The 16650-nt window shown below is 29.7% G+C and overlaps 1 protein-coding gene across 1 annotated transcript; it reads left to right on the forward strand.

Moving 5' to 3' along the window:
* The first annotated feature begins 6229 nt into the window (after window positions 1-6229).
* LOC104222417 (ethylene-responsive transcription factor ERF003-like) lies at window positions 6230-7037 on the forward strand. The gene is made up of 2 exons (XM_009773652.2): window positions 6230-6416; window positions 6516-7037. The coding sequence occupies exons 1-2, from the start codon at window positions 6334-6336 to the stop codon at window positions 6970-6972; spliced, it is 540 nt and encodes a 179-aa protein (XP_009771954.1). The 5' UTR covers window positions 6230-6333; the 3' UTR covers window positions 6973-7037.
* The last annotated feature ends 9613 nt before the right edge of the window (window positions 7038-16650 follow it).

The following is a 16650-nucleotide window of genomic DNA, read 5'->3' on the forward strand; positions in this document are numbered from 1 at the left end:
GCCTTTTTCTCTATAGGCGTCGAATAATTCCATCTTAGGCTTTTCAGTCTTCCACCAACAACTCCTCAGCCCTATATATGTTGAGAAAATATGCACATTCAATCTTTATTTTTGAATGTTAAACATGTCTCACAGTTTATTATCAAAATACCCGCTTAAATTTAAAATAATCGGCAGATATGCACTGTGTATAATGTGCGTATAACAATGTGTAATCATGTGTATAATCTATATATAGGAAAAGTAAACAGTGAATTCAACCGGCTATTTGCGTAAAACTTTTTATCTTGAAAGAACTCTCATATGCAAGATTATGTGAGAAGATGATACAATGAGATTTGAAATAAAACAACCATATTTGCAAATATATCTTCCATCAGTCATCAGGGGGCAGCCTACTTCTCATGTCATTTTCCTTGTATAAGCTGGAATTACAATATTTTACTCGATCGCTAATTACTAGATAGAGTTTACTCGTAAATTCAAATTTCGCAATGCGTATCTTTTCATAGTTCCAACTGTTTCCATTTTAACGAAACTAATATAATTACTGTGTTCACTTTTTAGAAAGAATGATTATTGGAAAAAAATCATCCGCTAATAGGGTAAAAAAATAAGCGGAATTTGCCTATTGGGACAGACGTAGGATAAATCATTATCATATGAAGATTTGGCAAATATTTTGGTGCTAAGGTTTGGACAAACATTTGAGGCAAATAGACAAAAAAACATGAGGAAAGTTAGCACTAGCTGGAAAACCCATCATAAAATTTGTGCATGAGTTGCATCATTTTGCCTGAGGAAAACATCACAACATTCATCATTAAACTACTTTTTTCACAACCTTTACGATTTATACCTGGCCGTTTATGACATATTTTTTTTTTTTTTGTGAAACTAGGTTATAAGTTCAGTAGTTCTAAAAATTTTGGACTATGATACGTAATTGCGCCCATGGTCATTGCACTCTTTGACAATATATTCATTCAGTTCTAATGCTATCTGTAGCCTGTTGGGGTGTATAAATCGAACCAGAAAATCGCACCAAACCGATAAGTCAAACCGAATCGATAAAAAAAATATGTTTAGGTTTGATTTGATTTGATTTGGTACTGAGCAAAAAATCCGAACCAATCCAACATATAAATATATAATAATTTTTATATACACATTTAAGAATTATATAGAATTATGTTTAAAAGAATTTCAAGAAATATTTGGGATCTCTTATGGATGTAATATTTAATAGAATATAAAGTGTTCCATTTTTATTTACTTTGAACAATGGATTGAGTCATCACTTTCTTATCAAGTGTTATTGAAATGCGTCAATCTCTTTGTTCTTCCATATTCATATATTAGATCTATTAAATTCTTATATCTTTTTCGAATTTGAAATAGTATTTTCATAATATAAAATTAAATAGAACATATCATTATTTAGGTATCATATTGATTTTTATGTTTAATGATTAAATTCTGTTAACCTTGAAAACTTACATCAATGAAAAATTATTGTTATACGACTAAAAAAATAACTATCATGTGTTACTAAGAAAATTCTCCCGTAAAATTTTTTCAATGGATCATATGTTTTTTTTTAAATCTTTACTAAGCATATATTTACTCATCAAAACTTCAACAAAGTAATATTGAAATGATATTCATGTAACAAAAAAAATCCGAAAAATCCGACAAAATCGAATCAATCCAAACCGATATAGTGGGTTTGGTTTGGTTTGGTTTTGATAAAAATCGAACCAACCGGGTCCATGTACAACCCTAGCTAGCTGACATGTCCAATGTTTACTTAATTTAAATGTATATTTTCGATTATTTTCAAGAGAAATATGTTATATTTGTAACTGACTCTTGATAGGAGGGTGTGGAGATCGAGGATTAGGTTTGTAGGTTAGAAAGATGTCAAGCTTAATTCTTTTCCGTACCTGTATTGCACTTGTAGTACTATTGTATTATCGCATTCCCCATTTTGGATTTCGAGCCTATATTTCTTTTGCTTCGGTTTATCTTTTTTCTAACGATAGTTGTTGTTTATCTTTACATGGATTCTCCTTTGTCGTATTTCCTTATCTTAACTGTAGTGATTATTCGTTTCTTTAGCCGAAGGTTTATCGAAAACAATCTCTCTACTTTCACAAAGTAGAAGAAGTGAGGTCTGCGTACACACTATCGTCTCCCAATTCAACCTATGAAATTTTACTAGGTATGTTATTGTTGTTGATGCTCTTAGACCAAGAGCAACATAAAAGGACACGTAAGTAATTAACCACATGATTTAACGGAAAAATAATCTCAGTTGAGAGTGCTTCTATTTTAATAGGTTTATGCGGCGTAAAATCGGATTACTCGAACTTGATATGGTAAAAGTATTTATTAGACCATGAGTATAATATCGAAATAAACATTTTCTTATTTCACCTTGGGATTGTAAAAGGAAATTAGAGTAACAAAATGAGAATATATGATTAGAAACGAAGGCCTCAGCCCCTTTTGTTGAATGTGAAGTTGCTCGTGGTAGATTAATCATATGAAAGAAAATTTGGGCTCCCATTCCAACCAGATTAATTAGTTTTGGATGCTACTCCATTTTAGTTGAAACTGGGATCATGAGTACCCCATCTTTGCTAACTTTTGCATTTTGTAAAGTGGTAATAGACACAAATCATTTGAGTCCCACTGAACTTATCAATGATTAGCTTCAAAACTTGCATTAACACTTAAGAGCAGACATCCACTAAATGATGTTTTGTTTATAATGGTGATCTCTGAATTTTAGGGGACGTAATGCCAGTTGTTCCAATGAAATGTTCCTAATCTACTTTTTTTAAAGTTTGAAGGTCAAGTTTTTTCTTTAATTTGCATGGAAGGATATATGAGACTTAAACAAATTATAAATTACTCCCTCTGATCCGAAATAAGTATAGTATAAGATGTCATACACCCCTTGAGAAAATTATTAATATTAATCATAAGGTTATTTAACTAAATTACCCTATTATATCTGCTCTAGTTACCCATTATCTTTCCTTAAACTTTAGATCATTTATTGGAGCAAAGGCCTTAGTTTATTCATTTCTAATGCGATAATATATTTTGGACAAAAATATTAGTTTGGCTAAAATTAAACGACATTATAATTTTCAATGTTAGAGCAGGGGCGGATCTATTAAGGGAGGTGGGGGTGCCACACCACCCACAAACCTCGGTCGAAACTCATATATTCTATGTATATTTAGAAGAAATTGACTATATATCAAATGATGGCACCCGGTTTCAGCCTTTGATATTTACATTCAGGATGTCAGCCTCATACATTTTCATCTTTTATCTTTCTTTATTATTTTTAGTCTTTTTACTATGAAAATGTTATCTTTTTTTCATTTTTTAAGCTAAAAAAACCAATTCCTTTTAACAACCACAATTTCAAAACTCAAACTCATATCCTTAAGCATTCTCTTCCCGTACCTTCCCCTTTTTCGAGTCCTCTAGATGTACATAGTTACATGTTTTGTTATTATTTCTTTTCTAATCTTCTCTTAATTCCTTTTGGTTTCCCGTCTAACTGAAGAAGAAGAAGAAAAAGAAGAGAATTAGTCAATGTATTGCTGTAAATGTTCCTAATGTTTTAGCAACGTTTACAGTTGTTAGATAAAATTAAACTAGATCTAATTTCTAAGGTCATTAAAATTGGTAAGTCGTTCTTATCTTCTCATCAATGTTATAGTTATTAACTTTAATCCAAACTATTTTGGAAGGAGTGTGATTCTCCTATATTTTGCGATATAAGCAATATCAAGCAAAGTTGTACTTTACTGTAGGTTGTCATAATTATTAATTTTTTTTGGCTTAATCAGTTATTTATATAAGTCAAAAAGATGAATAACTCAAATCAAAATCCGAAATGGATTAAACTGGTTAAAAAACTACCTCAGTTGGAACCATGTAAATATCAATATATCTATGTTCGAAAACATTGCGACACCCGCAACTTCTAAATCCTGGATCCGCCTTTGTTTAGAGAGTGAATTTAATTTCTATACATTGAATTTTTACACTAATTATCTATGGTTAAAATTTTAAAATTAGGAAAAAATATGACATTGTTTAGCCTTTTTCAAAATAATAGCCATAAAATGTGTGTGTATATATATATACATATACAAAAATTATATAAAGTTTAAATACTTTTTAGGTTAACAAATGTAAATAATTTCCGACGCGGACTAAAAGTGAAAAAAGCCCTTAAAAATTAGTTATGAGAGAACCACATGAAGGAGCGTAAAAAGCTATTAGAAAAATGATCTCATAGCCTTCTTAATGCCCTTTGCAACAGCTAAAATGTTGGCTGTTTAGGAGACGCAAGTCCAAAATCTACCCAACTTGCTATCAGCAGCCAAAAGAAACATGATGTAGCATGTTAATGTCATCTTACTCGCCTTAAATCTGTTTTTTTTTTTCTCTTCTAAACCTTGATAGTACAGCTCTGGTTGATAGTTTCCCTTTTAAGCAGTGAGTATATATAGCGAGAGACATATCCATGGGTTCAACTGAACTATAGTTTTCGCTCATACTCAATTTTATTCAAAAAATTATTTAATATGTATAAATAATAAATTTTGAAACCATTAAATTAGATGAGATGTGGTAAGATTATAATCTGAACTCAGTAAATTTAAATTATGGATCCGCCCCGTATATAGCTGCATGGTGCATGTGGAGATGACCTAACCCTGAATAGCTTGGAGGAAACAGATTTCCTAACATGCATGTCACCATCTTCCTTGTTTTACTCTTTGTATTGCGTTATCTAGTATAGCAATTTGAGAAATGACGGTCAAAAATTGCAGCTGCAGACCTACACACTTACTCTAGAGAGAGAAAGAGAAGGAAAAATAAAGTACGTACGTAGTTTATTTGAAGAAATCACGCAGTCCAGTACGTAGTTTGTGCCCATGAAAATATTGACCTTACGACGAGAGATAAGGACAGATTTCCTATGTTTAGTAAATGTGATGTGGCCATGTAATCCTGTCCTCAATCCAATAGTATATAATATCATATCTTCTACTAGTATTCATGTGTGTTATGGTATAAGCCTATATTCCCAATATTCCTTTGATGTTAGAAAACTTTAATCTCAAGAAAGGTACCTCCACCTATCCTTTAAAATCATTGTCATACATGAGAGTAGCTATCTATTTACATATTGATTACTCTTTACATAATTTAGCAATAACCAAAAGCTGACTAATAAAACAAACAATAATTCACGTAAAAATTGTAAAAGATTTTACTTGTATAAATTATCAGAGCAATTTATACCGCCAATCATGCACACACATGCATATATATAATTGTCAAAACATGTTAGGCTTGTAATTACTAGTATCTACTATTCACATTTCTTTCTTCTCTTCTTTTAGACATTCTGACACAATTCTTCACCAACAAAATACAAAGATAACTATTGATATTAATATGCCCACAGTCGGCAGTACCGTCTATCTTATCCCCTTTCTCTCTTCTGTTTTCCCCCTTCTCTCTTGATTCGAACTTAACTTGTATATACTGATACTGCAATTTTAAGCTATCAGGTTAAGATGACATACATATAATTGCGGTATAGTTATCTTAAATTTGTAATCTAAAAGTATAATAAGTTGTTCTAATCGGTTAAAATACATTAATAGTGTAAAGTTATTGCATACAAATTTAGACTTTAAATTTTATGTGCTAACAATGTAAAAAAAAATTTATGCTAATTACAGATAAATCTCTTTGATAAGTAGTAACTAATTAGCAACTTGATAAAATAGTATTAATATACACCAATGATATAAAATATTTTGAAAAAATCTCAGGGAAACCTGTAGCCGCTATTCTTCGGGTGCACACTGGGTAACCTGCTCACTGTGCAATAGCTCGCAAATTATCCAGGAGATGTAAATCGCACTAGGTAAGTCCAGTGCAACGAGTTCTAATTGAGGAAGTCATTGGTGAGTGAAATCGATCAACGCTTACGGATATATATAAAATGTCAATTATATAACTTAAATCCATAAATTAAATGCTTTTTGGTTTTTCTATTGGGAAGGAACGAAAGAAAGGTATAGAAAGCTTTGTGGGCCACATCCTACATTGATTGCCAGCTGAAGGCCGAAAAGAGCGCTACAAAAACCCCTTAAAAAGCCTTTCAATTCCATCCCCTTCATCTCTCAACTCTCATTCCTCCTCTACTTTGGGGACTACTTTTTCTCTCTCAGACATTATCACAAACACTTTTATCAAACATCTGTTGCTGCCAAATTCTCCATGTCTAGACCACAACAACGATATCGTGGAGTCCGTCAACGACATTGGGGTTCTTGGGTTTCTGAAATTCGACATCCTTTATTGTAATTTCCAACTCTTTCTCTTTTTAGTAAGTATAATGTTTTTATAGTAATCAATTTCTCTTTGAAGCTGAATTGCAACTGTTTGATTGTGTAAAACAGGAAAACAAGAATATGGTTAGGCACATTCGAAACAGCAGAAGATGCGGCACGAGCATATGATGAAGCAGCAAGGCTCATGTGTGGACCAAGAGCGCGCACAAATTTCCCTTACAATGATAATGATTCTCAATCATCGTCGACGAAGTATCTGTCTTCTGCTTTGATTGCTAAACTACAAAGATGCCAAATGAAGTCTCTTAATATGGCTAAAAGACCTGGAACGACAAAATTAGAAGTTCAAGACAGTCCGATATATGCACCTGTGAACAGGGGAGATAATGGCAGTAGCAGAAGAAATGGGCAAATGAATGTTGATATGACAGTGAATCGGGTTGATTATGAAGCAGATAGTAGTACAGAAGAATTCAAGACACTAGAAGATCATCATATAGAGCAGATGATTGAGGAGTTGTTGGACTATGGATCAATTGAGCTGTGTTCTGTTCTCCAAAATTAGGCCATGAATGCAAATGTAGCAGTGTTAAACTTCTAATGAAATCCTTCCCAATTTCTTCTCTCTAATTCTTCACACTCACTACCAAGTTTTAAATGTATAGTTGGTAGCTTTATTAGCATAATGCTTAGCTATTTCAGTATCCATAAGATTAGTTGGATTCTTTGTTCTTGTTTCTGTACTCTGGCGCCGGGTTCACTGAACTCAATACTTTCGCGGCAGAATATAGATTTATATATAAACTTTTATTAAAATTACAATAAATAGTATGTCAAAACCCATAATTTTACCAAAAACTTAAAAAATTGAACACATAAAATTTAAATTCTAAATCCGATTCTTATTTGAGCATGGTGATACTCCATTCATAATTGGCCAGTATGAATAAGTCAGTGTTGGGACGGCATACTTTCTGCAGGGGTATATTAATGTATTGAGTTTGGCTGTTAAAATAATTATAAATAATTGTTCATAATAAATTAAGTGAATAAGCTAAAAATGAGGCAAATAGCATACTGCAATAAGTGAAATTACAGAGTGTATAAGCTATTTGCATGGTCAAGTATTACTAGTAGTATTAAGTTAAGTAAATCATTTTCTCACTTGGGGTGTGTTTGGTATAACTGAAAATGTTTTCCAAGAAAATATTTTTTTGGAAAACAAATAGTAATTTTATTTATTTTCCGGTGTTTGGTACTCAAATTAAGGAAAATGACTTATCAAGAGTATTCATAAATAATTTAGATATAATAAACGTGAAGCCATAAACTTTCAAACCAACAACCTTCCTAACTCATATTTCTCATAAACTTTCGAACCGCGGAATTTCGAACCCATAAACTTTATAATTTCTAAACCCATAAACTTCAAAACACATAAACCTCCAAACTCAAAACTTTGGAACTTGTAAAATTTTGAACTTTTAAACCGATAAATAACAAAACTAAAACTGAAAAATATATTAAAAAAATATTTTTTTTCGGGAGGGGGAGTTGAAATTACGAATAAAAAGTAATTTTTTTTTGTGCGGGAGGGGGGAAGGAGATGGTGCAGAAAAACGAAAAAACAGAAATTTGAAATTGTAATAAAAAAAAAAATAATTTTTTTTTGCTGGAGAGGGGTGGGGATGGGATGGGGTGGAGGGGTAGTAGAGTGGTGATAACGGAAAAACTGAAATTTAAAACAAAAAAGAGCCTTTTTTGGAGAGAAGGGGTGGGGAAGGTTGAGAAAGAGTTTTGGAAAATGTTTTCCTTATCTATCTTGATAAGGAAAACATTTTCCTTCAATTATAGAAAAATAAGTTCATAAAGAAAATATTTTCCAAAACATTTAAGACAACGAAACAAAAAAAAATTGAAAATTTATTTTCCTTTTTAGCAAACACACCCTTGGTTTCGACTATACATAGTATTGTAGACTACAATACAATAACATCTTTTACAAGAATCCAGACTTAGTTAGATCTGTGACACGATTTTCATGGAAAGCTGCTTACTTTTTGACAATCTGACGCTTAATGATTAACAGCAAATTTTGGTTTTTTCTTATTTGGACTACCTGGTATTAATCTGTTGAATCAAGAACCAAAGATTCCAAGGAAACGTTTCCTGGTTTTGTAGAAATTTTTTATAGTAGAAACCATGTACTACATGGGGTTTAATTTGTTTTTGTAGAAATTGGTGGTAGCAAGTAATCACATTTATAAATATTTTATTTAATTATACTGGAATAGGTAAGGGTGATTTGAAAGGAAAAAAAGCGATAAATACATTTTGTTTTTCTAAACGTCAGATAATTTTAAAAATTAGTTTTTCGGAACAAGAGAGTAACTTATAAAGGAAGGGCAAGAAAAATATTACTAGAATAGAATAGTATATACTGGTGTATTGGTAAAAATTTGACCGTCACGATCAAGTTGACCGACGCCCCGCCTAAGTAACCGGACAGTAAAAGTTAATATAGTCCACTCCATTTTCCCTCCGTGACATCCGACGAGTCGGCAAGAGCAGCGTCTAAAATCACGACTAAGATACATTGGCGACTAGAAGTCGTCGAGTCAAGTAAAGGGCAAGGATGCCCTGACTATATAGCTAGGGAAAGTTTTCAACCCGGGGGAGGGGGGGCTGGGGACTGGGGATGATGTTCCTCGTATCTCTCTAAAATGAGCAAAAAAGCTCTTTTCTTGTATTCTGGATACAGAAAAAGTGGTCTCTAGAAAAATGTGTAAATCTGTCTCCCCATCGATCGATGGGAGAGTCAACATTGAACCTTAATAAGATCATTCATATTTCTTTCATTTTATGTGTGATCCTTACTGCTAGCTCTTATGTGTTCAAAAAAATTTTAATATCTTTTGCATGAAACAACTGGTACTACGGATCGAAATACTTGGAATAATCGGTCCTTGGCTTTTTTTTTTTTTTTTTGTTTTTTTTGTTGGTAGTTCTAGTACGGGTCAGGCAAAAAAAAATCTTAGCAAGAACTATTAAATGGGAATAGGGGGTAAGTTTGTTAAAAGAAATATTGTATGGTAATTAGTTGGAAACGTGACCAAACAATAGTAGAAAGGTTTAAAATATGAAGTCTTTAATAGACAGGTTATATATGCTCTACTTCTTTCTTAATATTAAAACTAGTATTAGTACACGTGCGATGCGCGGACACAAATTATGTCGGGTTGTGATTTGAATTATTTGAATTATGTATAAATAACTTTAAAATATAAACCTTCCAGATAAAATTTATTGATAATCATTAGATATTAATTAAGAAGCAAAATATGAAACCATTTCGCAAATCTCATAGTGGATAATCTGTTTTCTTTTTCTATATTTATATAATCCAATATGTTAATTTTAGTACTTGAATTTCATTTCGTTATCAATATTAAAAATTACTAACTATGTCGTGTGGTGATTTGTCTCGTTTGAACATATTAAATTATATTATTTTAATAAAATTCTCAGTATTAGTTTATTTTTTATCTCAAGCTTTAATAAGTCTTATTCTTTTAAATTTTACACAATTTTTTTGTTCTTTGCTTATAATTATTATATTATTTAATATTATTATACTTTCATGTGATTTTTTTCGGCTTACTAATTGACTTTATATTTTGCTTATTATCCTTTTAATAATTATAATATATTTTTTATTCTTAAAATTTAATATATTTTACGCTTTTATCCTCTTACTCAAAACTATTTTACTATTTAAATCTATCAATAATATTTTTGAAAATAGTTTAATTATTTAATTTATTTTATTTTAAATTAATTTAAAGTATAAATATTCTCACATTGTATCTATTTTTTTTCTTTATACAGTCTCTTCCCTATTAAGAAATTTTTAATTAGTATTTAACCCGTAATCAAAATAATATCATATTTGACTTTAAGTTGTAACTTTGATTAGTATAAAATATTAATATATAAGTTCTTTGATTATTATATCCAAATATATTAAGTTTTCTTATATTTATTTTTTGTATTACATTCAATAAAAAAAAATTTCTTTTAGTTTCAACATACAAAATTTGACTTTTAATTTTAGTTAATAAAATTACTTATATTAGATATTTATTTTATATTTTTAAATTTTAATTCTATATCTTGTAAGACTTTAATTTTTGGTGCAACTTTATTTAGTATTATTATCCATTACTATCCTTTAATATAATATAGATAATCTAGAAATTTTTTAATCTTAAAATAAATATCTATTTTATTTTAAAAATATTTCTTGAATTCTTAAGTTATTTAAATTTATCAATAGTATTTTTAAGTATTTTATTTCACTTTATTTTATTTTCTAAACTAATTCTTAGTATAAATATTCTCACGCTATTTCTAATTTATTTTAAATATTTTTAAGTTCTTATTTTATCTGTTAGACATAAGTTGCATGGTATTATCCACAATATGATAGTTCTTATCATAATAGATAAATAACAACTTTCTCATCTCAAGTTTAAATAAGTTTTATCATTTTCTTTATGATGAAAGATTTGATTAATTTCTCTCTATTTATTCCTTATTTTTGCTATTCTATTATTCAATACATAATATTATTACATTGTTATGTGGCTTTCATTAGCTTGTTTAATTTAATATCTATTTCTACCACACTCATTTTAGTATTAATCATAAAAGTTAATTTCTTATTTTTTAAAACACATTATATCTAATGATAATGTTTTCATTGTCATTTTATTTCTCTGTGTACTATTTCTAAAAATAATAAAATTATGAAATAAAAGAAAAGAAAACAGATCAAGTGTTAGTGAATAATTATATTTGGAAAGCTATCAAAATTTATTTAATATAAGAATATGAGTCAATTTTAATTGATTTCTACCATAAATTAAATTTGATCAAATCTAAGTTGTTTTAATCCTTATTAAATTTGTCCAAAAATCTATTTAGATTATGTCTTAAAAATGTTAAGTGACATTTTCTGAATATGCCCCTTGGCTTAATGTCATGCCTCACTACCTTCCTTTTAATATAATATATATAGAAGATATAAATATTTAAGTTTTTTCTTATCTTATAAATAATTGTTTACTTTATGTAAGATCTTATTTTACTGCTTGAATATTTTAATTTTTGAAGTCAATAAATCTTTAATATCATAAGTAAATTTTAGTTTTATTTTATATTTTAACTTACTTCAAAGTATAAATAGTCATAGGTTATCTCAATTTACGTTTTTTCTATTTTTTTTTTCCAATTATAGTTTTTCAATTAATTTTTTACCTCCATATTTCTAGCTAATTTAGAAGAAAATCTACGAGTGAATCAATATATATATAAAGAGAGAGAGAGAGAGAGAGAGAGAGAGAGAGAGAGAGAGAGAGAGATTATATTTGTCTAAGATATATTTAGATTATGTATAAGATTCATTAAACTACTTCTCTTAATTACTTTCCATTTATAATTTCTAATAATTAATATTGTCTTATAATTGCCAAGTGGCTTCATTTTAACTTGCCACTTGGTTTAACCACAATGCATACTACTTTCTTTTTAATATAATACTAGTATTAGTACCCGCACGATGCGCGGACACAAATATCAAATTATAATTCGAGTTATTGGAATTACCTTAAAATTTAAAACTTCCAGATAACATGTTTCTTTTTATTTATATTTTTATTTTATATCTGTAACAATCTAACTCCTTGATTTAGTACTTGTATTTTATTTTGTGGTCAATATTAAATAATACTAAATATATCACGTTTGTGATATGTCTTGTTTGAGCATATTCTTTAATAAAATTCTTACTACCACTTTATGTTTCTCTGCAAATTCGAATAAGTCTTATCCTTCTACATTTTCACCAAAACAACTCTCTCTTTAATCTTTGCTTATAGTTATTGCATTAACTTAATAATACTATATTCATGTGATCTTTTATTAGCTTACCAAATGACTTGATATCTTGCTTATTACCCTTTTAATAAACATATATAAATATAAAATTTTTTATTCCTAAAATTTAATCTATTTTTATACTTTTATCCTCTTACTTGGAACTTTATTTTCATTTAAATCTTTCAATAATATTTTTGAGTATTATTTAATTATTTAATATGCTTATACTTAATTAATTCAAAGTATAAATATTCTCACCCTATCTCTATTTTCCTCATTATACATCCTCTTCCCTACTATGAATTTTTAATTAGTTTTTTACATTAATATTTTACCAATAAACAAAATATATAATATCATATTTTATTTTAAGTTATAACTTTGAATTAGTTTTAAATATTAATAGATAATTTTTTTATTATTATATTTTAAATCTATTGAATTTTCTTATAATTGTTTTTTGTATCACATGTAATTAAATTTTCTTTCTCTTTTAACGTTAGGATACAAATAGACTTTAATTTTCGTTTATTAAATTACCCACACGAGATATTTATTTTGTATTTCCTTAGTTTTAATTTTTTATCCAATTTTTATTTTTTATCTAGTAAAACTTCAATTTTGTAGTCCTATCCATAGTTTGAGCGTTTCATTATAATTTTAATCTAAATCTCAAGTTCAATCGTCTTTCCCTTCTATTTCTAATATTAAATATTTTTAAATTTTTGATTATTGCTATTAAGTTACCTAATATATAGTATTTTATTTTTTTATGTGGCTTTCATTAACATGCCTCTTTATTTAATATCATAATCTGTTTATATCCTTTAATATTATTATATAAATCGATGTATGATTTTTAATCTTGAAATAAATATTTATTTAATTTAAAATTAATACCCAAAATTATCAAATTGTTTAAATTTATTAATAATATTTTAAGCATTATATATTTACTTTATTTTTTAAAACTATTTTATTTCCCTTCTATTTCTTAGTATTAATATTTTGATTTTTTAAATTTTTTTTAATCTATTAAACTTCAGTTATGTGGCCTTATCCACATCATGACCATTTTTTATCATACTTAAAAAAACTTTTTTATATCAAATTTAAATAAGTTTTATCCTTTTTTGTTCTTTATGATAAAATTTTTGATTTTTTCTCTGGTTGTTTCTCATTTTGCTATTGTATATTCAATACTTAATATTATTAACGTTTTTTCTATTTTTTTTTTCCAATTATAGTTTTTCAATTAATTTTTTACCTCCATATTTCTAGCTAATTTAGAAGAAAATCTACGAGTGAATCAATATATATATAAAGAGAGAGAGAGATTATATTTGTCTAAGATATATTTAGATTATGTATAAGATTCATTAAACTACTTCTCTTAATTACTTTCCATTTATAATTTCTAATAATTAATATTGTCTTATAATTGCCAAGTGGCTTCATTTTAACTTGCCACTTGGCTTAACCACAATGCATACTACTCTCTTTTTAATATAATATATAATATAGATTACAAGATAGTCTTGTGCTTTTCTATTTTCTGATCCATATATTCCTAGTCGTTGTTCTTGAAGATATGAATCAACATGTGAACGGTTCATCGGATAAATCCCCCCCTTAAAGTATAAAAGCAATATACTCCGTATAAGTTTAAATTTACTTTTCTTACTTATTTTAGCATACAACTATACAATAAGTTTATATGGATTCTTTGCGGTAGGCTACTTTTTTCTTTTTTCGAAGGAACTGAGTGAAATGCTTGACTTGGAGCTGGGTAAAAACTTACCCGCATCTGGTGTTTACATCAAATCAATAAATATATGAAATGTGTCTTGTATATGGACTTCAATCATTTAACCATAGTAAATTACATGCATTCTCATCTAATTAAGTTAATTAACCATAGTGAGTTCATATAGTTTTGATATAAACATCCGGTGTGAGTAAGTATTTACCCTTGGAGCTGAGTAAAAAGATCGAGACAAAACAATTTCTAGATTTAGTAGGTGGGGTAATCATAAAGGAGGGCCTTGGAGCAATGATAAAGTTATTTTCGTGTAATCTATAGATTACGGGTTCGAGTCGGGAAAATAGCCACTAATGCTTGCATTAGGGTAGACTATCTACATCACATCTCTTGGAATGCGGTCCTTCCCCGCGTGAACGCGAGATATCTTGTGTTAGGTGTTTGTCCAGATTTTCTTATCATAATTGGTTTTCCTATCTCAGGAAGGAAATGATAGCATATTTACCATAACTGGGTTTTTCTTTTCATAGAAGGAAAATATAATTTTTTCATATTTGGCTAGTCCTTTTTCTTGTTGGAAAAGGTTTGGTCTTCTATAAATTGAGGATCCGTCATTCTCATTCATTAGCATCCACAATGTAGCCATATGGGGTTTGAGAGTCGTGTTTAGGGGGAGAACTTTACGGGACAAGTGTTAGTGTGTCACTTGTGTTTGCCTCTTCATGAGGTTGTTTTCTCGATATTTTGTACTCTCTTTTTATATATTGGCTCATCACCGTTGTGGACATAGGTTAGTTGACCGAACCACGCTATATTTTGTATCTTTTTTGGTATATTTCTCGTTTGTTATCTTATTTATCGTCGTTCAAGTATTGTTTTGCTAGCCTCCGCATGAAACCTGATTTTTCGGTCCTAACATGTTGTACACTATTGACTGATGAACAGTGTATATTGGGCTATTGACTAGGTAGGGGTAATCACTATTGACTGATGAACAGTGTATATTGGGCAAGTGTTGTCCGCTCCCAATTCCCATCTCATCACATGTCCAATCACGTTTGTGATCTAAACTCCCAAAGAGGCTGCAACCAAATACTTCAAGTAATCTCCTGCACATGGTATTTGCCTATTTTTCTCTGTAGCAGACATTATACTCTTCAAACGGGGTTGTTTTATTGTTTCCCGTTGCATGTGGCTTTGTTGTTTTGTCATTCATTGAATTTTAATGACATGACATGCAACGAGGAAATGCAACGAGGAAATGTCTTATTGATGGATTGAAGAACATGACAAAGACACGTTTTTCATTAATTAGATGGATTGTAATTTAAGGGGAAAATGAGAGACAAATTAATTAGAGTACTTAGCTAATCGGATTGCCTTAAAAGAGCAGTACCTTTTGGAAGCAAGAAGGAATCAAAAAGAAACTAAAAACTCTTGTAGATATGTGATTTTTGATCCTCCCCAAAATTTCATCCATTTTAGCGTAAAATACTTAGTTTAGGTCTAATATAATTATTTCAATTAAGTTTGACTCTTTTACATTATTTTTATCACAAAATTGAAAAATACAAAAAATAGTTCCATATTTCTCTATTTGATTCACGTATCAGATATTTTTAGAAAGATATGTTATCTTGAACCTATTTTATTTTTACATAATCTTGAAAAATACCAAAATAATTTCATAGTATAATATTATTTGTTTTAATTAATTATGATTAGCTTTATATTTTTATTTATAAATTTTATATCATTTTCAAAAGGAAGAGTGAGTTTTTGGGTTAGTTTATCACATTTTTAGTGAGAGAGGTCCAGTTTTAATCTTTTGGCCCAATTTTTAAGCCCAACAAGACCTGACCCATTACCCCTTCTTCTTTAAACCCTTACACCCCAACCCTAGGGTCTTTTTCTTAAAACTTAGACTACAACACAAAAAAAAAAACCTAGACCATAGGAGCAGCCACCTTAACCTACACACAAGACCTAACCCTAGAAGATCCCTAATACTCTCCAGCCACCACCCTCTTAACTCCACTACCAAACTCGCCGAAATTCCGGCGACACCCAAAAAGCCCAGTAGCAACACCTTAGCTCCCAGCCGTCGAGCACACCTCAGCCGTCCCCCTCAACCATAAGAACGCTAGACACTAGAGAACATGGCTGAACCGAGAACATCGACACCTTCACCTCCATAAACCACGCCGGCCGCCACCCAGCTCGCCGGAAAACGAGCTATAACAGTCGCCCACCTCCCTCCCGTCGCCTGATACAGCAACAAAAACACACACACACATAGAGATAAGGGACGTGAGGGATAGAAACATATTAGGGAAATATAAGATTCATCAAATAAGAAGGTTCCGATTCTGAGATTTCAACTATGAATTTTGCTTGAGGTGAAGTTTGTTGAGGCATTTGAGTTCGAGTTCCCCGGTGTCGTTCGAGTTCGTATCGATCTGTTACCATGTCATCTCTATGGTTCAGGCTCGGTTCGCCGGAGGTAGATGTAATCAAATTCATATATTAAAAGAAGTTTGC

The sequence above is a fragment of the Nicotiana sylvestris genome, chromosome 6 (genome assembly GCF_000393655.2).
Source record: "Nicotiana sylvestris chromosome 6, ASM39365v2, whole genome shotgun sequence".
Lineage (NCBI taxonomy): Eukaryota > Viridiplantae > Streptophyta > Magnoliopsida > Solanales > Solanaceae > Nicotiana > Nicotiana sylvestris.